This window comes from Gambusia affinis, linkage group LG14, assembly GCF_019740435.1.
Source record: "Gambusia affinis linkage group LG14, SWU_Gaff_1.0, whole genome shotgun sequence".
NCBI lineage: Eukaryota > Metazoa > Chordata > Actinopteri > Cyprinodontiformes > Poeciliidae > Gambusia > Gambusia affinis.
The window spans coordinates 20,446,007-20,471,675 of NC_057881.1; the positions used below are offsets into that span (position 1 = coordinate 20,446,007).

General features: G+C 40.3%; 1 protein-coding gene across 4 annotated transcripts in view; it reads left to right on the top strand.

The window, feature by feature from the left end:
- LOC122844104 (growth factor receptor-bound protein 10-like) overlaps positions 1-23,375 on the top strand; it is a 53,407-nt gene extending 30,032 nt beyond the window's left edge. For 3 of the 4 annotated variants that reach the window (XM_044139296.1, XM_044139299.1, XM_044139297.1), the window contains 12 exons: positions 1,160-1,316; positions 6,214-6,329; positions 9,064-9,138; positions 10,559-10,696; positions 10,808-10,918; positions 12,504-12,602; positions 12,685-12,762; positions 14,193-14,309; positions 15,324-15,390; positions 15,473-15,560; positions 15,793-15,886; positions 16,667-23,375. In XM_044139296.1, the coding sequence (XP_043995231.1) occupies positions 1,160-1,316; positions 6,214-6,329; positions 9,064-9,138; positions 10,559-10,696; positions 10,808-10,918; positions 12,504-12,602; positions 12,685-12,762; positions 14,193-14,309; positions 15,324-15,390; positions 15,473-15,560; positions 15,793-15,886; positions 16,667-16,813 (1,287 nt within the window). In that variant the 3' untranslated portion in view covers positions 16,814-23,375. Of the gene's footprint in view, positions 1-881; positions 959-1,159; positions 1,317-6,213; positions 6,330-9,063; positions 9,139-10,558; positions 10,697-10,807; positions 10,919-12,503; positions 12,603-12,684; positions 12,763-14,192; positions 14,310-15,323; positions 15,391-15,472; positions 15,561-15,792; positions 15,887-16,666 lie in introns of those variants that run through there. The other variant, XM_044139298.1, reaches the window with a different exon arrangement.
- The last annotated feature ends 2,294 nt before the right edge of the window (positions 23,376-25,669 follow it).

Genomic DNA, 25,669 nt, shown 5'->3' on the forward strand with positions numbered 1-25,669 from the left:
TGAGCCTTTGTGTCGCTGTTCTTGCTCCTGGTGATGTTTTATGTTTTTCATTTTTATTTTTTTCCCAGGCAGTTTGCGTTTTCAAGCCTTTTGAGTTCTTTTATTTATTTTTTTTAAACTTTGCAGAGCTTTCGTTCTGACTTCATTTTCCGCCCCCTCCCTCCCTCTCTCCCTGTCTCCCTCCCTCTCTCCTCCCGTCCAGCCCCCTTGGCCATCACCGGTTTTTCTGTCTTGTTTCATGTCATCTAAAGCAGCGGTTTTTCAGTTGCAGAAAAATATTTCTGCTTCGACGAGGGGCGAAAAACACACAAGCACGCACACTTATATGAGGTTCTCCAGGAAAATAATCTCGGCATCATTTCTGTGGTTTCCAGACACTTTCTGATGTCGGTTCCCCCCTTGGTGAGAGAGAGTCCTGTGCGAGGGTTATCTGTGCAGCAGCGCACTCGAATGAGGGCAACATTACACCCGGTTTAAATGTCGCTTTGGGCACTGGGCTGGAATGGTTCAAAATGGCGCAACAATGGGAGGTTCTCCTGCTTTAAATCCGACCCGCTCGCAGCTCCAAACTGGTGACATTTTTAACGACAAAATTCAACACGTTACAATCTCACCGACTTACTTCAATCTCGAAGTGTGAGTGTGGGATTTTTAAAAGAAGAGTCTTCTTTTTTCTGTTTTTTTTTTTTTTTTTTGTGTGGACTTGTCCGAAGGTGTCCGTTTCTTGCACGTGGGATTTTTTTGCGGAGGTTCAGATGCGTATTTGTTGGTGTTGGACGAAGTTTGGTTGTGTTGTGAACAAAAAGGGCTGAACTTGAAGGCGCAGGGGCAGGCCAGCCTTTCCTGGACGTCATCCTTCTGGGGGTTTTTTTTTGTTTTTTTTTTAAAGCCCACTTCATGTTCGAGTGACAGAATCATGTGAACACAGCCTTTTTTAAGGGTGGACCTGGTCATGGAGGTAAATTTAGACACTGCTGTTTAATTATTATTTTCTCCGCATAATCTAATTCCTGGGAGCAACTCGGGACACACCGTGCACCGCACTTTTTTTTATTTTTTTATTTTTATTTTTCTCTTCGCTCTCCTCTCTCTTTCTCCTGCTCGTGGAAAACATGACCTCCACTGTTCTCATTCTCATTTGTGCCGTGTGTCTCTTCAGATCGTGAAGGTTTGGAGCGAGGATGGCGCCGGCAAAGTGGTGGAGATTCCAGCCGACATGACGGCGAGAGACGTGTGTCAGCTGCTGGTCTACAAGAGCCACTGCGTGGACGACAACGCCTGGACTCTGGTGGAGCACCACCCCGTCCTCGGCCTCGGTAGGGGAACTCGTCCCGGCGTGGCTCTGACGCACCTGTAGGGCAAATAGCTCATTTTTGCCTTTATAGAAGTCAAACTTTAATCCTTCCTTACATTTTGCGTGGATTCAGATTATCGCAATCAGATTTAAAGCGATTTTCGTTGTCTGGGATTGACGACGGCTACTTTTATCGGACTTTTGGTGTACAAAAGCTCCGATATACACAGTTAAAACCATGTAAACCAGATTAAGCAGGACTATTTTTCCACTATAGCCGTGCTTATTTGCCTTCAACGGATCTCTTCTGTTCTTGTGGATCTTTTGGTGCCTCTGCAGAGGTAGATGGACTCTATCTGGGGCTTTAGTGCCGCAAAGGAGTGAAACCCTGACATTTTAAATGAATGGATATGTTGGAAAGTCTGTATTTTATGTCTCCAAATGAAATCATATGTAACTATTTATAAAAAGATGATGTGCTAGCCCCACCTGTAACCTAATCCTCATCCTCCAAGCTCATTAGACGTAGTCTCACATGCTCCTTCTTTTGTTTTGGATTTTTTTTGTGTATTTTAGTTGCTGTGCTGCATTGCAACTAGAGCTGCACAATCTGTTGAGTTGCACTTGTGATCGCAATGTCAGTGTGTACAATATCACACTTTCAAAGGACTGCTTGGGCGCAGTGTTTGTCGGCGGGATAGGATTTCAGGTGCTTCTCTCCGATGATAAAATTGACAGCTTGGATGTTGTTGTTTTTTTTTTCTTCCACCTGATCTGCATTTCGGTGATCAAGATCACAAAGCCGAAGGAGATCGCTTGTCACATTTTAAAGATGTTAAAGAGGGTAGTTGGAAAAATTTGCTTTAAGTGTGTCTCGATTCTGCACACCAACTGTTTTTGGTCCAGTTTCTACTTCAAATATCTTTATGCATTAAAGTAAACCAAAACTAGCCTACAAGTTACTTTTAAGCAAGATGCAGAGGCCGGTTTTAAGGGAATAAATCCTTAATGTTGATGAAAAAGTACTATTTTACTAATAAGACATTCTTCCCATCTAAGTGAAATAATCTACCAGCAAAACAAGTACTTTTATCAATATCAAGGAATTATTGATTTAAACAAGCTCCTATATCTCACTGAAAAGTTACTTATAAGTTAGTTTTGTCTCATTTCAAGTGTATTAATATAATTCCACTAGAAACTGGACAAAAAATACTTGCCAAGATTTGTTTTTGCAGTGTGGGCGTCTCTTGAAAACAGTTTCCTTTCTGAAAGCTTCTTGCAGCTTTTGCTCCGTCTCCGGCGTCACTTCTAAACATCTTGCTCAAACTGAAAATGGCTAACTGAGTTGGAGAGGTGATGGTCGTTTGTCTCTGCATTTCAACCTTAAACCGTTGCAGATTGCAGTGTGGATGTGCATAATAAGCTTGTTTGAGCAGGACGTCGAAGCCGGTGCTCCTGAACGCGTCCCTAGCATGGGCTGAACGCGCGTACGCCTGCATCTCCTGACGAGGGAGGTGTGGCAGTTGCGGGATTATCCGTTTTCCATGTTCTACTTACAATCCCTGCACCCCCCCACCCCCAGCCCCCCAAAATAATTTACTCAAGAGGGGCTGGAAAGGGGAAAAGGAGAGAAGAAAGAGCCGCTTTTCCTCCTCACTTTTTTGCTGGGACTCCCTTTGAAGCTTTATTAATTTCTTTTTTTTTTTCCTTAACTGAATCTTTCTTTGTCCTCCTACCAGCATCGTATTTATAGAGTCAAAGAATCGCTTTGTGTGTTTTTCTGCTTGAGCTGTGTTTCTGGAAAAAAAAAAAAAAAGTACACTGAAGAGATGGAATGTGAGTTGCAGAGAGCGAGGAAGAGGGGGGGAGAATGAACGAAAGAGAGATGAAGAAAATGCAGGAGGGAGAAAGAAAGAGGAGGTGTTTAGGAGGTGTGGGGGGGCAGGGGGGTGGATTTGGAGAGGGCGAGAGGCCTGGACTTAAAGCGTCATACCAGAACCTCGACGGGCCAATGGCGGCTCACTGTCGGACGAGCCCCTAGCTGTCCCGGCCAATCAATCTCCCGTTAACCTTGCACAGGAAATTCCCCTGCTTGTAGCCAGCACGCTTGTGAGCGCGCACACAACCGGAGTCCAGACATTTCCACCCCTGAGCGCAGCCACAGAGCTGTTTTTAGCACAAACGGCCACTACACTTTCACAAAAAGATGCAAAAAATAAAACCTCTGTTTTATTATAGCTTGAGTGATTTCAACATGATTTTTTTAAAATTAGCTGTATGATAATGGTGTAACCTTTAACCTTTCGTTGTCAGGAATAGTCCTAGACAGACTGAGGAAAGGAAAGGAGTGAGTCAGGCTCTTAATAAGTGCTTGTGTATTTGTGGCTTGTACTTTGCTTATGGCTTTGCTGCTCTCAGCAATCAGCCTAAATACATGACATCATCCTTTCTGCAAGGCCCCCCTCCTCATCCTCACTTCCTCCTCCTCCTCCATCTCACACCACTTCTCTCCACCTTCACCTCCTCCCCGCCTGCCTCACAGTGCCTCTGCTTTTTTTCACAGCCCCTCCTCATCCAACATCTCAGAACTCCCTCTCCCTCCCTCCTCCTTCCTCCTTCACTTGTCTCATAGTAACAGGCGATTTTTCTTGCTGTGTCATTGTATGCAAGAGTTGAACTGGGGATGTGATGATAAACATGGAGGCAAAGTACTCCTGCTGGTGGCGTGAATGGAGGGGAAAAAGGACAGTTAATCTGAACACTGGTGCTCTGGGACTGGTGTGACTTAGTCAGGTTAGCATTTCTGACTGGGTTTTACCCTACGGTGGGTCGTTGCGAATGGGTGGGTCTGCTTGAGGGGTTAGGGGAAGTCAAACGCATGTTCTGTCGAAATTTGACACATTTTTGTAATGCGTTCAAAATTGGCCTTAGTTGATAAATTTTTGGGTAACAAACGCTACATTTCGGATAAAATTGCAAAGTGTGACATCAGGAGAAGGAAGTACAGGAGTGAAACTAAATTGCTTTGCAAAAGTGTTAGTAGGTTTTGAATATGTTCCCATTTTGTTATAATACAACTACACAATGTTGCACATTTTAGTAAAGGTTTAGTCAAATGTATTTTTTTTTCCCAACTTTTGTCACAATTTCAGAATTGAGTAATACTTTAAGTTTTAGCCCCTGAAACTAACAGTATTTTCGGATTTTTGATTGGGAAGACAGCTTCAGCCAGCTGTAGTTGTCATGCCAGGCCGCTAGATGGCGCTGTGACTTTAGCATGGGCTCTTTAGAGTTAGCTTCCACCTCACTATCTTCACCGTCTCAGTCTCCTGTGGAGGAAGTCCTCATTTAGCACATATATTTCTCATCAGAAATTGTGCTAATCTGAACAGGTATGAGTATTATGACAGCGTACAAAGCTGTCCGCCGTTATTATACTGACTAAACCCTGCAGCCGTGCGTTCTGCGCATGTGCGCTTGGAGGTTGTGACAGAAAGCGAGAGGCTGGATGGCAACAAAAATATGTTTCGGCTTAACTGAAGAGCGGTTCCGTGTAAACGGGGCTTTAGTCGAGAATCTACTCGATTAAATTGATTGTAAATTTATCCAAGAGGCACGCTTTTTTTACGACCTCTTGGGTCTTTATGGAAAATAATTTCTTGAAACCTTGCTGAAATATTTACTCTAGGGTGGAAGAAATAAAAGTTAATTTTACAATACCCAGAGGCACAAATTAATTGCTATTTTTCATTGCTTGTTATATAATGCAACTTTAATTACTTTTCCCTTTTTTACAATTCTAAAATGGCCAAATCCTGGGGTGTGTATTTAAGCACAGTACACACATTAATCAAATTAACAATGATGGAAGCAATGCCAGTAGTGCAGGAATCTCAGTCTTCCAAGTTCACATCCATCATTTTAAAATGCACAATTGGAGTATTAATATTATTACAGTAAGTATCACTTCTGCTATCATCTAGAATCATTTCACGTCTTTCCACTCTCATTGGATATGTTTCAAACTTTCTCCTCATTCCCACTTGACTAAAATTTGTAATTATATTTAATCTCCCTGGAACATTTTTGCTGAATTTTTACTAGTTGACAAAAAATGTCAAACAATTTCATCTTAGCATTATGCTAAGATGGCTTTTTTGTTCAGTTCTTCTTGGCAAAAACTACCAAAGCCCTAAATTAACACAATAACCATTTGCATTTGTATGTTTTCCAGGGATTTTATATGATAGACCAAACCAAATCTGCCTGATTGTGAAGTGGGAGGGAAAGTTATATGCTTTTTAAATGAGAATTTTAAGTTGATGTAGGAGTAAATTTACTATATAAAATAGGGGACACAGCAAATATGTGCAAGGTGTTCTGGCTAGATGGGACCAAAATTAAACCTCCTGCTCCACATGACAGTATTTGCACCAGAAAACTTAGCACTGCATATAACTAAATACATATCTGGAACAAACATATGGAAAACTGTAAAACAGTCAAAACACTGAGTTCCTTTTGGATTAAAAGCCCACCTGCTTAGAGGTGCTTTTGAACCGCAATAAATGAAACGCTAACCAACATTTTGATGTGTGATGACGACACTTGGAAACATTTTAGATATCAATAGTTGATTCTTTTGTTTTTATGATGTGAAGCACTTTGAACTGCCTTGTTGCTGAAAAGTGCTATGCGAGTAAAATCTGATTTGATTTTGGTATAACGGCGCCAAACGGGGGACATTATTTCCATCTACATATCCGACTAAAACGTTCCACATAAGAATTTAACATTTGAAGTCATAAGACCACATGAGTGTTGCTGGTACACATGAAATTGATTTCAAAGAGGAGGTTTTTCTCAACGACGCTTGACACGCTACTAACTCTGCCCGTCTGCTTTTGTTCTCACAGAGAGGTGTGTGGAGGACCACGAGCTGGTGGTTCAGGTGCAGGCCTCCATGAGCAGCGACAGTAAATTCCTCTTCAGGAAGAACTATGCCAAATATGAATTCTTCAGGAACCCCCTCGTGAGTTTCTCGCGTCCCTGATTTTACCTCTTTGTGACTGCTTGTTCTTAGCATGCAGCACCTTTCTCTCTCTCACACACACACACACGGACACACACACACTGCAGAGTCCTTCCAGTTATTATTTTTCCCTCTCGATTGTTTTGGGAATACACAGCTAAGGGTGAAATATATTGTGTTCACCTTAAATGTAACAAGACCATCACGTTTTCACATTTTGTTTTCTCCTTGACTCTGTCTGGGGGGGGTGATGAATGAGAAAAAAACAAAAGTGTTTCACTGTAACGATGGTTTGTAGGAGGGGTGGGCAATCCTGGTCCTGGAGGTCCGGTCTCCTGCAACTTTTAGATGTATCTCTATTTCAACACACCCGAGTCAAATAATGAGGTCATTAGCAGGACTCTGGAGGACCTGACTGCACTGAGGAGGAGATTCAGCTGTTGGATTCAGGTGTGTTGGACCAGGGAGACGTCTAAGAGTCGCAGGACACCGTCCCTCCAGGACCAGGATTGCCCACCCCTGTAGTGTGTTTTGTTTCAACCTGAAGTGTGAAATAAACTTCAATGGAGTTTGAAAACAAAATATGTGTGTAGGTTTATGTCTGGTTGAACGATGTGTGTGCCCAGTTGATTTTATTTATTCTTTTTTTTCTGGGGGATTTTATTGTAGTGCATAGGGGCGCCCAGAAAATCTTTGGAAACCACTGGTCTAGAGGAACTGAATCTGCTCTGTGAACCTGGGTTTCAGCACATGCTGCTGCTATCATGTTACAAGCACATTGACTATAAATCAATGCTCACATGCTGATGTTTGGCGTAATGTTTCACCATCTTTAGGTCAGTATGTCAGGAGGCAAACAGTTGACTAGCAGTAAACGTTTAGCCATCGTTTAGACACTTTGAGCTGGTGCAAAGATTCCCACAAACGGAGCATTTCTGTGGTTTATCCACTGCTGTGAAGATCCAGTCCACACATTAATCTTCTTTTACTTACTGTGGAAGTTCTGTTTTTAAATTTGAAATACTGAATACCTTTTTTGTATTTTTACTTGAAGCACTTCTCAAGTTTTTATTCAACTTTTTAAAATTTATTAAATAATGAAAAGTTTAAACGATTTCAAAAGTAATTCAAATTGCATACTTATGTTATAACCCATAAGGCTGCTCATTTCATGAAATACTTTAAAACAACTTGTCACTTAAAATATTTGAGATGGAATATTCAGGAATGAAACCAAATGGATAGTATTTCTTAAACCAAACTTTCATTTAATGACTTAATTTGCTGTAATCCAACTTGGAGACGTTGCCATCTCAGTTTAATTTGACAAATCAAAAATAGTTTCACACTAAAATGTATTAAAACAGCCAAGATGGGTTAAATTAGTGGGATTTATTGATTATACAGATCTAGCTGGGTGTGTTTGGAAAATGAAACAAAGTTGTTGTTTTTTAAGGAGGTTAACTTATGACTAAAGTTGGAAGCAGTTCTGTTTTCTGGCTTTTTTTCCTCAATAAATATATTTTCATTTAAAACCATTTACCTTTATGGTTTTAAATAAAGGTAAAAGCCAGTTTTTGTGTGTGTGTGTGTGTGTGTGTTTACTCATCCAATCTTTGTCTGATACTAAAACCGGTTTTATCTGAAACATTTAATTGGAATGAAAAAAAACTGCAAGTAAGCATATATTTGTCCATTACATGCAAAAATAAGAAAAAAAAAAATAAGTAGCTATTGCAAAGTAGGATCCAATATGTGAAATTAACAAAAATGTCCAATAAAAGTGCCAGTTTGCTATGAGAAAATGTGTAAGCATTGCGTAGCTGGAAGCTCGGGGGATATTAACAACACAGTGACTCTGAAACATGTTAACATGTTAAGTTCCCTCCGGATTTTCTCATGATGAACAAAACTACTCCACATCTTAAAAGTAACTCTCTGCTGGCTCATTTTAGGAGGTAAGCTGGGTGGATATTTCCTGCAGAGACGTGGAAGCAGAAGAATCAGAGCTATTGAATGAGATCCAGTAAATCAAAGCTGCACAGTGTTCGTTTGTTAGCGATGCAGCCTGAAATCATTTCAAAAATTAGGAAAAAATGTAATAAGCTGGACAATGCAATGTCCAAAAATGATTTCAAGCTTCTTCTTTTTTTTTTTTTTGTTAACTCCAGTATGGCAGCAGCTTGACATGCAGCTCCTCATGTCTCAGTAACCCGGTGCCAGCCGGCCGGGCCGTGTTAGCTACCCTGCATGGCATCTATCTTCTGGCGATGTGAACTCAGCTGGGGGCTCTCTGCAGCTGTATAGAATGACATTACTGCCGGGGATGATTTAGGTGTGTGTCAGAGCCAGCAGGTGATCTCAGCCCTGTGGTAATGAGCACAGTAAAACAGCAGAGTGCTGGCTGCAGCCTGTCAATCACGCTAAGAGTGGTGCTGCTGGCTAAAGGGGATTACATCAGCGGGTGAGATCATACTGCATCTACTGCAAGGCTGGAGTGCCCTCTTTCACTTCCCACCACTTAGCGTTTGAGCCCTCGTGCCCATTACACACACACACACACACACACACACACACACACACACACTCGCATAGATCTATTCTGTAAAAAGAGATGCTGTCCTCTCTTAGCTCTTGCATGCTCTGAGTGGTTTCAGGTGACTGTGTCTTTCTTTGTCCCTTTCTCTGACAGCCATTGTCAGCATGTTGGTTTGTGTCCTTCTTTCCCATCCAGAACTTTTTTCCAGAGCATATGGTGGCTTTGTGTCATGAGTCTGACGGTTCGATCCCTCAGTCACAGCTCTTACAGGTGAGAAAGTTACCTGCTTAAAAAGTTAAAAACTAATTTAACATCCTAAAGATTGGCTGTAAATATCACTTGCATCTCATCGGATGCACAGATTGCTTTGAGAAAGTATCCGTACCTCTTGAACGATTCTCCTTTTGCCACCTTTCAACCCCAAACTCTAAAGAAATGTTTGTTATTTGTGGTTTTAAGTGTCAGACCAGCACCAGGAAATGCATGTTTGTGAAGAAGTGGCCAATTTATGAACAAAAGTGATGCGTGGCTTTAAATGCTGTAAGAATCTGAAAAGTGTTTCACACATTTGTATTTGTATTGCAAATGGCTCAAGCTCTGTCAAATTTAATTTAAAAAAAAGCATCCGTGAGCATCTAATTTGAAGTCTTTCCATAAATTCTGAATTGAAATTAGGCCTGGACTTTGACTAGGCCATTTTATCAGACTGCAAAAACACAAAATTTAACAATTTAATTTTGGTCTGGTTTCTAGTTCAAATATCTTTAGTACACTTGAAATAAGACAAAACTAAATAACAAGAAACTATTCAAAATATAATAGCTTGTTTTAGATCAATAATTCCTTAATTTTGATGAAAAAGTTCCAAAGTTAATCGAAATAATCCGCCAGTGGAACTTATAATGTGAGAAAAATGTCTTCTACAAGAAACTAGACCAAAAATGCCTGCTGCCATTTTGGGTTTTTGAGGTGCAAAAATATGCAAGCATACGATTAAATATGATTTGATCTCTGGATCTGTGCTTAGGGTTGTTGACCTCTGCCCCCAGTTTCAAGTCTTTTGCAATTTCTAAATTCTTTAGTGCAAATATCTTGGCAAGAATGTTCCTAAGTGAAACAATCTGCCAGTGGACCATGTTCATCAAAATGAAGGAATTATTGATTTTAAACAAGCTACCACGTCTTGATGAAAAGTCACTTGTAAGTTAGTTTGGTCTCATTTCAAGATAAAATTGAAAAGTGAAATTTTCATGTTAAATCTGATGGCTGGAGGCAAACACAACTTGTTACAGAATAGTTTCATCAAAAGCTGCTGGACGGACTGTCGACAGAATCTCTCATGTAAAATCTGAAAACGGTCAGGAGGTCTAAACATTTTGGAAAGACTCTGTAAATGAGGAAGAGGTACAATCCTGACAGCACGCCAGACAAAAGGCGTTTCAGGTTAAAGACCTGTGGAAATGAACGTACCAATCACAGCAGAATGACTTCAGCTGTAGATCAGCAACACAAAAGGAGCCTCAAGCTTGATAGGCGAAGCTTTATGTTCTGCCAGTTGAAAAGTAAAATAAAAGTATAACACATCGATACACAAATGGACGGGAGCCTTTATGATTAATTTTCTTTATGTACATAATCCATCCCTACCGTTCTTGTTTGATGTAATTTTGCTTTTAATGTTTATTTCTAGAATTTTCTGAACTCCAGCAGCTGTCCTGAGATCCAGGGCTTCCTGTATGTGAAGGAGCCAGGAAGAAAGTCCTGGAAGAAGCTCTACATGTTCCTGCGACGCTCAGGCCTTTATTACTCAACTAAAGGAACATCCAAGGTGAGAAACATGGAGGGTTTTTTTTCTCCTCAACTAAAATGATGTACCAACTTTTTTGATATATGATCTATAATCTATAATCTATGTTTTCTTTCTGCCACTGTCCCACAGGAACCCAGACATCTGCAGCTGCTCTCAGATCTGGAGGACAGTAACATTTACACCATCATCACTGGGAGGAAGCTTCACAACGCCCCTGCAGACTTCCAGTTCTGCATTAAGGTACACCCTGCCTGTTTTCTGCCATCATAAGCCACTTCTCCATGAGAGAACAGAGATTTGTGTCGTTGGGTTGAGCGATCTGAGCTGTTTCTTCAGCACAAAGACGTCCCAGTTTAGGCGCCAACTTGTGGTCTTTAATGCCACCTCTTCATGATAAGAGACTCTGCTCTGTCTTTGCTTGCAGGGTATCATGTGTGTATCTGTGTCAGAGGACACGAGGGTTAACGCCGCCCACCAGGGGGTTAAACACAGTCTCTGCTCCACACGTTATCTGTGGTGGGTCACCTGCTGATCTGGGATAAGCCTAGTGGGATAAGCTCTGGATGGTGGAGCAAGTCGGCCCCCTCTAAACCGTTCAGCTCTGTTTTACCCTTGATGGGGGCTGGGGGATCCAAAGGTTGCTTTAAAAGAGGAAATATTTCCCTTTTTCACCATTTAACTCTGAAGATGTGTAAATAAATACATCTTCAATCGCGACAAAACTCTTTCTAAACAAAATTCAGTGCAAGTACATTTATTTAGTTTGGACAAAAGCTAGATTTTAAGTAATAGATTTGTCCATCACCAAAGTGTCATGTTTTGTCACCAATGGATAATAAACACAAAATACGAAAAGTAAAAGAAAACGATCCGGTTCGTTGGCTCTGATGTGCCTGTCACAATGACATTTACCGGACGATAAATTGTCCCAGTAATTATTGAGATAAATATTTAATACATTTAATGATAGTAACTGCAAAATGATGCAAGTTTGCTCTGTCAGAGACCAATAAACTTTAATTTTGCGTAGAACATTTAATGCTGGATCTGGAAGACATCTTAAATGTCCAAAATAAAACGTAACAACCAAACGGAAATAAAAATAAAATAGACTATGAAGTCTGTAAACAAAATTGCCCTTCCAAAAATAATCCTTCATCAGAAAGAAAACGATCAGGCTCCTTTTAATTTATCCTGTGATCAATTGGCTATTGGGACAGGCTTATTGGAAGCTCATTTTGTTCTCAAAAGTCAAAAATTTCCTGGTCGGCGGGAAAGAAATCCAGGGAAGCTCTCTGAGGTCCACTTTTCCGGTGGTAAAGATGGACGTTTTTCACCAACACCAACCACTAAATCCAACATGGCTGCCATGCTTTTAAAAGAGCCGCACCAGCTGCAGGGATGCATGTTTTTGTCTGGATGAACATGCAACCTTCACATTATAGGTTGTTTTAAGACAGTTGACTTGTTTTACCTTTTTAAATGATTGAAACCAGCTAAAATATAACCAACCAGGTCTGAAACCAACAAGTTCCAACATGCACATAACATAAAATCTCCTCTTTAATGAGCAGTTTTAAAGATACTGTGGGAAGCTTCTGAATTCTCCAGACGGAGATGTTTCATAACAGCGGCTGTCAAAATCCCTGTTCCCTCTGAAGACGCCTTGTTCAAATCCAGATCATTAAAGCGCGACCCCGGCGTTACGAAACACAACAGTTTGAATAGTTTTGTGTGCCGCGGAATCGGGGCTCGGCCGTGTTTGTGTTCCCAACGTGTTTCTCATTAATTTCAAACCCCGCTGTGTCCTCTGCTTGGTTGACAGCCCAACAAAGCCAGGAGTGACTGTAAGGAGCTCAAGATGTTGTGCGCCGAGGACGAACAGAGCAGGACGTGCTGGATGACTGCCTTCCGACTGCTCAAAGTAACGACGACTCTTTTTATTTGTTTTGGATTCGAGTCCGCGGCTCTAGCAGCTGACTCCGTCTCCTCTGCCGTCTCCACAGTACGGGATTGTCCTGTACCAGAACTACAGTGTGCCCCTGCAGAGGAAGGCTAACAACTCGTCTTTCCCTGGGCCCGTGGTGAGCGTCTCCTCTCTGCCGTCGTCCCGTCAACAGCCAGCCGTCACCGTTTCCCTGCTTAGCAAGAACCGGTCCACTGTGGTCCAGGAAGAGCGAAACCCTGGGCCACCGGAGCTGGTTGAAGCATTTCTGGCCAAACATTTGTCACGTTGTTGGAGTGAAGGCGTGAAGGAAACATTCATTAAAATGTCGCACACTGAATTCAAAAATGATTTGAATTAGAAATAGAGATGAAAATAGATTCATTTATTGTTCTACAAAGAGGGAATTCAGGTGGAGCAACAGATATGAAATTACTCACAAAAGGTTTTCAAACGATGTATAAAAAAAACAAGATTAACAATAATAACAATAATAATAATAATAATAATAATATTGTACTGTACAAATGAGTTGATGTTTCAAACTGATGACTTGAATTGAACTATTTTGCATCTTTTTGATAGAGATCACTTGTACCTGCTGAGCCTGATGTCAAGTCAAAATTCATAAATAAAATAATAATAATAATAATATACTGTACAAGATTATAACAAAAAACTGCTGTGCAGTTATTAGAAAGGGACCCCCCCCCCAAAAAAAAAAACTACATAATGTGCATTTGTATTAAACATAAAAACTGCAGATTAGAGAAGTGCACCAACAGTGGAAATTAGTAAAAACAAAAACAAAAATTTGTTTCTGATGGGAAATGAGACAAAAACCTATAAAAAGTATTGATTTAATGCACACGGTGTGTCCTAAATAAATAAACAACGAATAAAATCAATGTTTAAGTCAAAATTGTCCCTCAAAAAAATGGATAGTTAAGACCAGACTGAAGACTTTTATCATCCAGTTTTATTTTGGTGGAAAGATAAATGATAGAAAAACAATAAATTATGCAAATGGATGTTATTGAGCTTGTTTTAATTTATCATGCTAGTAATTGATATATTGCTCATTACGAGAGACACTAACTACTATTACAGGGTTTTCATGCGTTTGTTACATGAAAACCCTGTAAAAAGTGTCAAAAAGTTTAAAAAGTGGCTTATAAATGCTGCAATTTTTGACATCTAGTTTGATTCACAGTTTCTAGAGCTTTTTCTTGTCAGCACAAAACATAATCAAAACATATTTCATGTTGTCACATAAATCCTCGGAGGCTCAAAGGGAACGTGGACGATTTCAGCCGTACGGTCAGAAATCTGGGCTTGTGCTTTTCCTCAGAGGAGCATTTGTGGATTGACTAAAGTGGGTCTGTGTGCAGACAGGATTTGTCATGCTTCAGTGACTGCGTCTGGCTTGTTTGACCTCTGACCCCTTTTTTCTACCCCCCTGTCGCTCCCCCCACTCCAATCACTACATCTCAACCCCGTTTCTCGTGCGTCCCCTCCCTCCCCCGCCTCCCCACGGCCTCCGCCTCTCTCCGCCTTTCCTCCTGACAGCGGAGCGTATCCGAGAACTCGCTGGTTGCCATGGACTTCTCGGGACGAACCGGCCGCGTCATCGACAATCCCGTCGAGGCCCAGAGCGCCGCCCTGGAGGAGGGACAAACTTGGAGGGTAAGCAAGTTTATAACCTAGAAAACAACAGAAAGCTGACATTTTCTAATTTTGCCTTGAGGTCAGTGTTTTGAGTTAACTCGTCTTGTCTAATATTCCTCCTACTGTCAGAACGGGACTTTTTGTCCTGACAGTGGTTAATATCGCTCTGCCTCAGTAATTCCTACACTTTGCTTGACATTCTACACCAGGTAGTGCCTCGGAGGAAGAAAAAAATAAAAAGTACAGTTCATTATGATGTCTGCAATGGTAGCATGACCAGAGACAAATTAAAAACACCTGATTTAAATCCCGGATTTAAATGTTTGTTTGTAAAAACGTTCATTTGCAGGCTAAAAGGAACATAAGCAAAAGTTTTGAATGAAAAGGAGTAGTTGGAAGAAAAAAAAAACGTATGTAATCTACCACTTCTCTCAAAATTAAATTTGTTGTTCCATACATATATCACTTAAATCTGCTCTGTTTGGTTGTAAACTTTAAAACTAGAGATGCATCGTTATCGGTCCTGATAGTGGGGGGAAAAAAAATCCTAGATCTGGTATCTGTGACAGATCTATTCAGTCTAATTCTACGCTTCGCTCTCTGAGCGACGCCATGCTTTATTTATTTTACATCATAGTTAGATCTCCTCGTTGTTGCAGGTCACTTTTGTCAGTTTCTTTATTATTTATTTCACATTGGCTGTTAAGCTCCTCTCTGTTCAGAACTGAGCAAATAAAAGTTGTTTGGACAAGTTTGTGAAGTTATTGTTGTATTTAAGTGTTCTGTACTGGTGGAGAGTTATCTAATAAGTTTGTAATAAAGTACATTTATGTCTGGGTTAAAAAAAAAAGAAAAGTTTTGCGTTAACTCGGCTCTGTTTCTCTGTATCGGATCGGTATCGGACGATACTAGACTTCAGATATCGGTATCGGAGTATCCAGTTTATTAGATAATGTACATGTAAAAACCCAAAGAGTAATTCCTCCTTTACTTATGTACTTAATGGGATTTTATTTTTCTTCTTGCTTACAGAAAAGAACCCACCGTATGAATGTCCTGGGCAGCCCCAGCCCCCTGCACCCATCCTCTATGAACACAGGTACTCCCACTGAAACCACTAACACCAGTCTGCCTGACAGCCTTCCCCTTATAGTCACACACAGTTTTGTTTCTCCTCCCAGTCATCCATAGGACACAGGTGTGGTTCCACGGTCGTATCATGAGAGAGGAAGCCCACAAAATGATCCTACAACAAGGCCAAGTAGATGGGTGAGTTCACAGATTGTTCATAAAAGTAAGACGTTTCATGAAACGTACCAAAAAGGGGACGAAAGAAAATAAGCAAGGAAGTATTTCAATATTTTCCCCACTGCTGTCACTTTTGAAAACAAAACAAAAGAAGTTTTTTCATCCAGCATTTGTCAGCGTGTAAATCCTATTTTACGTCAAACTTAAGTATTTGCCAGCTTTTATTTTTGTCTTTTGTCCACTTCCCTGTCAGGTTGTTCCTGTTGCGGGACAGTCAGAGTAACCCCAAGGCATTCGTGCTCACCTTGTGCCACCACCAGAAGATCAAGCACTTCCAGATCCTACCGGTCAGTAAAGCAAAGCAACAAACTCCTGATAAAAACCACCGCATCGCTGCTCGTAAATGTCAGCCAGGTGTTTTACATTGTTGCAAAAAAAGTGAATAAATAACATTACAGAAGATGAAAAATGTTGTTGTTCATTAGTGATGTTGATGCGTCCTAGAATTCAAGTTGGAGGGAGAAAATCAGGAGATGCAGAAAAACATTTTTCCCCGTTTTAACTCGTTTTGCTGCATGCGCTGATAATAGATGTCCAATTCTGACACCGTGGTTTTGGCTTTAGTATGAGTTGGTTTTTCAGCTTTTCCAAAATCGAAACACATTCTTTCGCTTCACACGAGTCACACGATCAGCAACCGGATGTTGCCACTGGCGCAAACCACGAAGAAGAAGACGACAGGAAGTAGTTGGAGGATGATGGCGCAGCGTGGTTTTTTTTTTTATGACTTACTGCGTGACAAAACTTATTCACACGTAATCTTTATTGTGCATCTTAATCAATTGGAAAACAGCAATTGTGAAGTTGTGTTTCTTTGTCACTACCAGAATATTGAGTTTCGGGCTCATTTGTAACATAGACACAGTAGAATAAAGTTTGGACCTAAACATTCAGGAGAACGAGTCAGACTCCTTTTTCTCGAGCTAAAAAACGTTTTTTGGTTTTTGTCATTTCAAGATAAATTTCATGGACGTTCAAGTTCTAAGTTTGTTGCTTGCATTAATAAACAAATCGAAGCTCCAGCAGGTGGAGAACTTTAAACCGGACGTGTTCGGTGCCTTCTGCAGGTCGAGGAGGACGGCCAGGTTTTCTTCAGCCTCGACGACGGCGCCACCAAGTTCACGGACCTGATCCACCTGGTGGAGTTCTACCAGCTCAACAGAGGAGTGCTGCCCTGCAAGCTCAAACACCCGTGCACCGCTGTGGCCTTGTGACACTTCACCCACCTGACACAGCTCTCGCCCCCACTTTTTTTGCACATCAGAAGATTTTCCCCCATTGGCTGCTCCCTCACCGACTAGGCGGGTTTGAGGAGAAACAGCAGAAGGCTGCGGGGTTTCTGGGGAGCGGACTCGGCTCCGGCACCTGGTTTGTGGTGTTTTTCTCCGCCTTACCGCCGTCCGGACTGTGGCGTCGCGGCGCTAGCTTTGTCCGGCTCCAGCGACGTTCCTTTTTTTTGTTGTTGTTGTTGTTGTTTTCCCTGGAGGGTCCGGTAGGTTCGTCAAACGCCAAAAAAAAAGTTGTGAAAACGCAAGACCACTACAGCGACATGTTTTACAGCAGGAGTGTTTGAGGGTCTTTCGAATTGATCTCCCAAACCCAAACGCCGTTCTCCTCCCCTCCAGGCCGGATAAGCTGTGGCGCCCGCAGGGAGCGCCACCCTCTGACTTCCTCACTGATTATCAGGGATGGACGGGAACCTCGCTGGCTCCGACTGAAACCGGTTCCAGGAGTTTCTCAACCTGTGCAGTCCAGTCTGGATAAGCTGACACCCCGTCCCTCTCTCCTCACCATGTTAGCGGGTTGAAAGTGACGTATCCACAACCCCCCTCCAACTCCACACACTTTGGTGCAACCCCCAATCCTGTCGCCTCCTTAGAAGGTTGGGACAGACTGACTGACGGACGGACGGACGGAGGGAAGAAGCGGCCGAAGGCGAGACGAGCAGAGCAGCGGCGATGGCGAGGGTTCGCTTAAAAGAAAAAAAAAGGACAGAGGAATGTTTAATCAGGAAGGCCGTAACAAGCCTCTCTTGTAGAGTTAATTACTTGATGTCATTTAATGCTGTTTTTTATTCATGTCAATTCAATGCAGAACTAGTTTTGCACTCCTGAGCGGACAGGCAGCAGCTCTCTGGCTAAAGCGAAGCCGCCTCCTTTTTCTCCTCCACTCCGTTTCTGCAAAAGGCGCCCGCACGCAGGCCTCCGCCCGCTCCGATTGGACGGCGGCGGCGGCGGCGTGGGGTGGAGTTCCAGTTGACTATGCAGCTCCCAGCAGAGAGGCTTAGGAGCGTCTGGTGTGGCTGGCATCGTCATCATCAACACCACCGCGATTTAATGAATGTGCTCCTGAACCAGCTGCAGCTCCTCAAGACTCTGAGGAGGAGGAATGCTAATTTTATAGACTCCTGAAAAGTGTCCAGCCCCCCAAACTTCTACCGTTTCTTTGTTGTTTTTCTTGTTTTTCTCTTTTTTTTTTTCCTTTTTAGTCAAAAGGGTTATATTTGTGGATGAATCTGTTTCTGAATGTTTTCCTGAGTCTAATGCGAGTTCAGTGCTTGCACGTTTTAGTCATTCTGATTGTGGTTGGAGCTGTCCCGTTCGGATCCTGACCACTGTTCCCTCCTACAAAGCAACAAAAGCACTCTCGTAACTTCTTCTTCTTCTTCTTCTTCTTCTTTTTTTGTTTTGTGGTTTTGTTTTGTTTTTAACTTTAAATATGGAATTTGAACAAATGACTTGAAATGTGAACCCGGTCGTCCGTCGACTGAGCTTCACTTGCCTTAAGTGAAAATGATGAGCCATGCGTATGAAATTGAAGAAGCGATCTTAAAATGCACATACAGTGAGACGTTTGCGATTGGAAGGCAGTGGAAGGACATCTGGAGTGACTATGTGAACCAGTATGTTGACGGATGGCGCTAGATTTTGGGAAATGATCTTTTTTGCTTTTTTGTTGTTGTTTTTTTTTTTGCCACTTTTAGAGCTGTATGCTAAATATGGAGGGGTTTTTTTTATTGTTTTTTTTATTTGCGCTTGTAAATTTATTAAAAATAATTTGAGGTTTTAGTTGAACAAAAGCTTGAATTTTACTCTTGAGATTATAAACTGATATTTAAGTTACACGTTAATGAAAAAAGCATTGACGTTTTTGTTTTGTTTTTTAAAATATAAATTAGGTTTTTTTTCCAGAGCTACATTTCTGGATGCTTGTGCTATCTTGATTGTCAAAATTATTATATTTCTTATTTTATTTTATTTTTTGTGTCCTGAATTTTTACCCACATCCCTCATGTTAATGTTTTTTAATTGACAAAAGATCACAGCTTCATATTTACCAGAGAGCCAATTATCTTGTCTTAAGTCTTGAACTTTAAGGCACAAATTTATAGATTTGTCGATTTTAAAATAAACTAACAGGACCCACATGACAATGGGAACGTTTACATGCACTGCAATATTTCTTATTAACCCAGATTAGAAATTTTCCTGGCTGATGGCTGACATGTTGGGTATTGGTTTCCAAAATTGCCAAAAATGTCATAAATAAATAAATCATTCAATAAGTTATTTTTCCTTAAACCAAACAAAAAAACAATGTTTCCCATAGCATTCAAATTGTTTTTAGATTCATAAGGTATTTATGTGAAATTAGTTGAAATCTGTTATAAAATAGTTTTGTAAGTATTTATTAAGTTTTCTCATGGTTTATTTGTTGCGGGACACAAAAAAACCCTTTAAATGTCTCTGTGGCTTGTCACATAATGTGTGATTGGTTTATTTGCACAAACTTCAAACCAATCATCTTCTTGAGAGCAATGTTAGCCCCGCCCACTTATTTTGATGGGTAAGGCTCCCATTGAAAATAAATTAGAATGAGCTGCTGTCCTTGAAATGGATTAATAATAGGGGAAAAAAATGCAGGAAACCTATTCTAATTGTAAACATTACAGTTCTGGTGTATTTGTTAAATTATAGATTTTATAAATTATTTTTGTTTTTTTCGTGTATTTGTTAAAGATAGTAACATATTTAAGTAACCATTTTAATTAATTATTGTTTATGAAATTTGGGCACTTTTGGACTTCCGTAATAACCAGCCTTCGCCATCATCTTACTTTATACAAGCGAGAAAACCTCTACGATGAAACCACTTGCCTGGATTTTGTCATATCTACAGTCAGATTTTGTCATATCTACAGTCAGAGTAAGAAAAAGTTCAACCCTTTGGGATCCTGACTGAAGTTCCACAATCTTTAACGTAAAAGTGAGGAGCGTTCATGGTAACGCTGAGGTAACGGAGCAAAAACTGTAAGTAGGATCGGCATGAAAATGTGGAAAAAGTCTGCCTGCTGTTGGGTGTGATGGAGGATCTGTGATGGGTTTAATAAAATCTTAATTATTACGATGTGGAGAGAACTGTGTATGTTACTCATGAACACTGGAATTGTCCATATTATAAAGTAAATATTTGAAAGATTGCTGTGCATGTAAACTTTAACTAGACATGTTTTAAAACAGAATCCAACTCTGGTGAACCTCCTTGGTCTTAATGCATGCAAAAAATGTCACAATATCCAGATTTAGCAAAAGACCCTAATGGGATTTTTTTTTTTCTTCAAATCTTTGTTTCAAGTTCCACAAATTCAAGGACTAAATCCTTTTGTTGTTGAAGTTGTTCATACGTTTATTTCTGAAAAATCACCGTCAAAAATAGTTTAATGTCCCCCTATGATATAGAAATACATGAAAAGGTTTTTTTGTTGGTTTAGCAGAAAAGCCAAATGTGACAGTTTTCATCATTTATTTATGTGTAAAAATAATTCGAGGGGCGTTTGGGGGAAGTTCTCTCCTGGTTCAGGTCTTTTTACAAAACATTTTCATTATTTTCTGAGCAGACCGTCCACCGGCTGAACGCATCGGAGGATCGCACAGCCCGTCAAAACAATAACACTAGAGGTCATTAAAACAAAACAACCACATTGAAATAAGACCAGCGTCGGAGAAAGACGAGACTATCATTATAAAATGTAGCAAGCTTCTGTAGTTTCATAGAAGTTCACTTTAAAATGTTATTTTTTATTTTTTTGCTTTCTGCTATGGAAGACACTGAAAAAGACACTATGGGAAGTTGCTAAGAAAGGGCTTGAAGTGAGTCGGTAAAACTTGTGCTGTTGGTGTAATTCATCTCAGATATCACAGAACAAAAGTTTCCATTGGCAGATTTTATCAGACAGCTTCCATAATTACAAGTTTTCTTTTTTGTTGTTGTTTTTTGGGGGGATTTTGAGGAGGTAAAACACGTTACTGCTCCGCCTCCCAAAAGAGAGCTCTAGTTAGTGCGCTCGTGTGCGTGTGTGTGTGTGTGTGAGAGAGAGTGTGAGACAGAGAGCGTGAGGGCACCTTGCCAAAAATAAATAGATGCTGTGTTTTGTCACTGATCCACAACTCACCAGTCGGCTGAACTCCGGTTGAGTAGCTCTGTGCTCCACTGGTCAGGCCTTCCCACATCCTGCGCCACCCAACTATGTCCAGCCAGTAAGCTATCGTTTCATAAACCTGTAGAAAAATGTTTCTGTTTGGCATATTTTAATGCCAAAACTATTTACTATCCTCTTTTTATAGACATGTTAGAGGAGCGCTGCTTGTCAGATGGCTAAGATCAAGTTCAGATAAAAGACTCGGAGCAGACGGGAGTTTATATGGAAGCACAGCGCTGGCAAAAGTATTCACACTTTGAAATGTTTTATTTTATTTTTGTATTTTTGGAAACCACGTGCATTATAGATCTGAACTTTTAACTGGGATGTTGTAACATAAGAATATCCAAAACTCTTTGTTTCCTGGGCCGAAATTGTGATCTCAGAAGTAACAGCGAGCCAAAAAATTTAGAATTTGCACCAAAAATGTTGTAATTTCTTTTTAACCTTCTCATCAATAAACTAAACATGAACTATTTTAATTAAACAAAAAATTTAATTTTGTTTTTTGGCAATCCAAAACTGTTTTTGAATCCGGTTTGCCTATTATTTTGGGTTCAATTGAGAAAGAACACTGAACAACTGTTCCGTCTGTTCTCTGCAGTAAAAACGGTATTGAGGTCAGTCTTGATTTGGAAAAACTTACTGCATTTGGCCAAGTTTTAATACAGCAATTATAAGTAGATTTGGTGTGCTTTAGAGTATCAGTTGATGAATACATGAGGTCCTAGTTACCATGGTGATAGAAGGAAACCAGGAAAGCTTGGAAAATATTGTCACTTTGTATCGATTCAAAACATTTTTGTAAGTAGATTTGGATTTAAAAGTCGTAGATTTGGATTTAAAAGTCGTAGTTTTGTCCTAATTTATTCCGGAGTTGTGGTCCGCAAATGGCCCCCGGGCCTCACATTGAACACCCATTCTGTTGTAGCACCGGCTGAACGTACGCAGCGTTTTCATCCGGGCCAAAAATTCGAATTTTAGTCCCTTCAGACCAAACCGCCTGCTTCCGTGTACCATGGCAAAGGAAGCAAAAGTTTAAAGGGGTGTGAATACTTTTGCAAAGCACTGCTTCCCAGCATTCCCAGAGCTTATCTGTGAATCTTTATCGACCGTCTGAGAGGCGCGACACAAACCCCACGCCGTCCACGCCTCCTTGCCGCTCGACCATGTAATCCGAACACAAGTCCAAGTGTTTTAACATACAAAGTTAAAAGTGTCGGCTGTTTTCTAAAGTATATGAAGCTATGGAGAAGTAGATCTAACACTGTACCTAGGTCACAGATCACTATGTATGGGGGGAGGGTGTTATGGTTTCACTCGTAATACCGTCAATTTAAGGCAGATTTATCGATGTATGTTGTCCTTTTTCTTTCATTACTTGATTGTGTGTATGCTGACATGTCTGCCATCTGCACCGCAGTATATACAGTATTAATTGTTTTTTTTTTTTTTGTGATCAAACTGGATTTTATTTTCTGAACATTAGTGCATATAAGCTGACAGGCTGTCAGAGTATCCAACTCTAAAGCCACATCTTGTAAAGTCCCCGTTAAAAAAAAAAAAAAAAAAAAAATTAGGTTTTGTTCTCCCCCGGCTCTATCTCATCTCTCATAAATGTTTATGATGTTCCACTTATCAGTACGTGGCGGGGTTTCATCGAGAGCACACACGTTACCATTTATTCCATGGTGATCTTAGTTGTAGCTTTTGTACACTTTTCACTACAAGTAGTTCATAGATAAGCTGTAGCTCGAGAGGATTTTTTTTAATATATCCGTATACTCACGTTTTAAGGTGCATAACTAACTTCTTAGATCCTGTTTCTTCTTGACAAAATTTCTCAGCAGGTGCCTCTTATTACACAGTAACAGTCCTTTAACCGCCAGCCGTCCAAACGTTGCGTTCACGTACCATCAGTTCGGTACCGTGAAGTGTAACTTTCTGGAGATTACAGGTCAGCGTCAGCTACACGTCCCCGTTATGCGACTCGTACAAATAAATGGAAGAAGAAAAAAAAACAAAAATCATGAGTTGGCTGTGTGTTATTGTTGGGTTGAAATCAACATAAGCTGAAGTCAAAATAAAACATTTCAGGGAATTAAGGAGGAAAAAAAACCGTAAATCTTTTTTGTTGTTCTTCTTCTTTAAACCCCTCATGGCTTTGCTTCATATTTATCTCTGCAACTCTTGGATCTACATTGTATCCTATTCAGGTATTTTTGTACAAATAAGGGACTGATATATTCTCTGTTTAATGGAAAGTAGAATAAAAGACATAATTGCTATAAACCAAACATGGCTCAACCTCTTATGTGTTACTCTCCTCCCATGCAACTTTGAGTGAGAAGGAGGCCCGATAGGAGCGCAGTGTGTGCCTTCACAATCTTTCAATTTTTGTTCGTTTGTACGCTGTAACCTCAAACTCAGATTTATTTTTGTTGGGATTTCCTTTGATAGATGGATCGAATTATACAAGGTTTTAAAGGGGTCAGTATTATTAAAAAATAATAATATATTATTTTGATAGCATTGTAACTTTTTGAGAATTACATCATGTCATGATATTATTCCTTAATCATAAACAAACCTGCAGTGTTGCCTAGATTCTTTCATGTATGTTTGAAAAATCATGTAATCTCCCATAGCAACCATCCAACTGTGTGAAACGCCTGGTTGAACTTGTACTCCGTCTTCTCTGAGATGCTGTTTCCAAGCTTCAGACCTTCTGGCTTCAGACTAGCCAGCAGCAATTAGCAAACACCTGGTGACACTCCGCATCTGCTGTAACACAATGTAACACATTACAGTGTAACACGTTGTAACACGTGTTACTTTGTTATACATGTAACACATTACATTTAATCATGTGTTACATTGCAACACTGCAATGTTACAGTGTTACAGTGTACCAGCTTAAAATGTAACTTATGACTTTGTATCACATTACAATGTAAGACATTACACAAGTAACATGTTACAGTGTAGCACGTGTTACCCATGTAGCACGTGTTACACTGTATGGTCAGATAAAACATTCCTATCTATGACAGAAATAATGAATCATCTCCTCCCGTTAGAATAATGACGTCACTGATGATGGTGAGCTCAAGAAACATGAAGCCTCGCGTATCGTCCAGGGACAATACTTTGCGAAGAGCTACCTTTCCTCAGGTCTTCACGTGCACGCAGCTCCCTCTGCTGGTCAAACACTGTACTACAACAGTACAGCACACTCTGACCACTAGACGGCGCCAAACGCTTATAGTCGTATGTATCTGGGGGCATCTGTGGTGAACGTACGCTACATTGCCTTTAAACTGGAACAGAACTGATTCTAATTAATCTGATAAGAAAACTAAGAATTTTGTTTCTGAAAAATGTGAATAATAACAGTTCAAAAACGTATTAAACAGCTGCTGCTGATCCAGAACGCTGCTGCTGGCGTTCTCACTAAAACCAGGAAGTTGGAGCAAATCACACCAGTTTTTGCTCCCTACTCTGGCTCTGTAGCTTAGAGAATAGACTTTAAAATACTGTTAGTTTATAAAACGGCTTAGCACAACAACACATTAAAGATCTGATGTTGTATCAAACTTCCAGACCTCCCAGGTCTTCTGGTTCTGGTTCTGCTCTGCATCCCCAGAACCAGAACCAAACATGGCGAAGCAGCATTCAGCTTCCATGGACCACAAACCTGGAACAAACTTCCAAAAAAAACATCAAAACAGTTGAAACACTTAGTTCCTTTAAATCTAGACTAAAAGTCCATCTGTTCAGAGTTGCTTTTAAAACCTAATCAAGAAACATTCATTAATAATCTGATGTGCAAAATGTAATGTTGACTGTGTGTTCTATGACTTCGTATTTTTGTGTTTTTATGATGAAAAGCACTTTGGAATGCTTTGTTGCTGAAAGGTGCTATTAATTTCTTAATTTGATTTAAAGCTGGTTTTAGAACAAACAGAGTTGTTCCCAACGAGTGATCAGCTTCAAACATCCAGATCATTCAAGTCACTCCATCATCTGTTCCTCAGGTTCTGGTTCAGATTTTTGTAGATTTTAATTCTGCGTCCCTTTAAAATGTCAGACACTGTTCACATGCATCATATGTGTTTATTTTTAGACTTGAATGTGTTTTAAAAGTGGAAAACACTGTTAAGTGAACGATTAGATAGCATAAAACACTGTTAACCAAGACTACTTCAAAGATTTTATAGCCATCTGTGTGTGTAATTCAGAATCCAGTTGTTGTGTGAACGCCCCGTCAAAATAGTGGCACATCAATACGTTACTATTTATTCACTCCTTTGAGTTTGAATGAAGCAAATGGTTGTGTCATGTTTGTTCATTATGTTTAATTTTCAAATAACTGATGACAAAATGAGAATATTTACACGGGAGAATATGATGAGCTGTACAAAGAAATATACATGCAAAGATGAAAAAAAAACAAAACAAACCACAACGTGGCTGCAAACATGTAAATAAAAACAAATGCAACAACAACAAAAAAAAAGGTGGAAAAACTAAAACTGAGGTATCCAGTCCAAGTTTCCTTGTTTTGAACGGCCTGTGCACAATTATAATC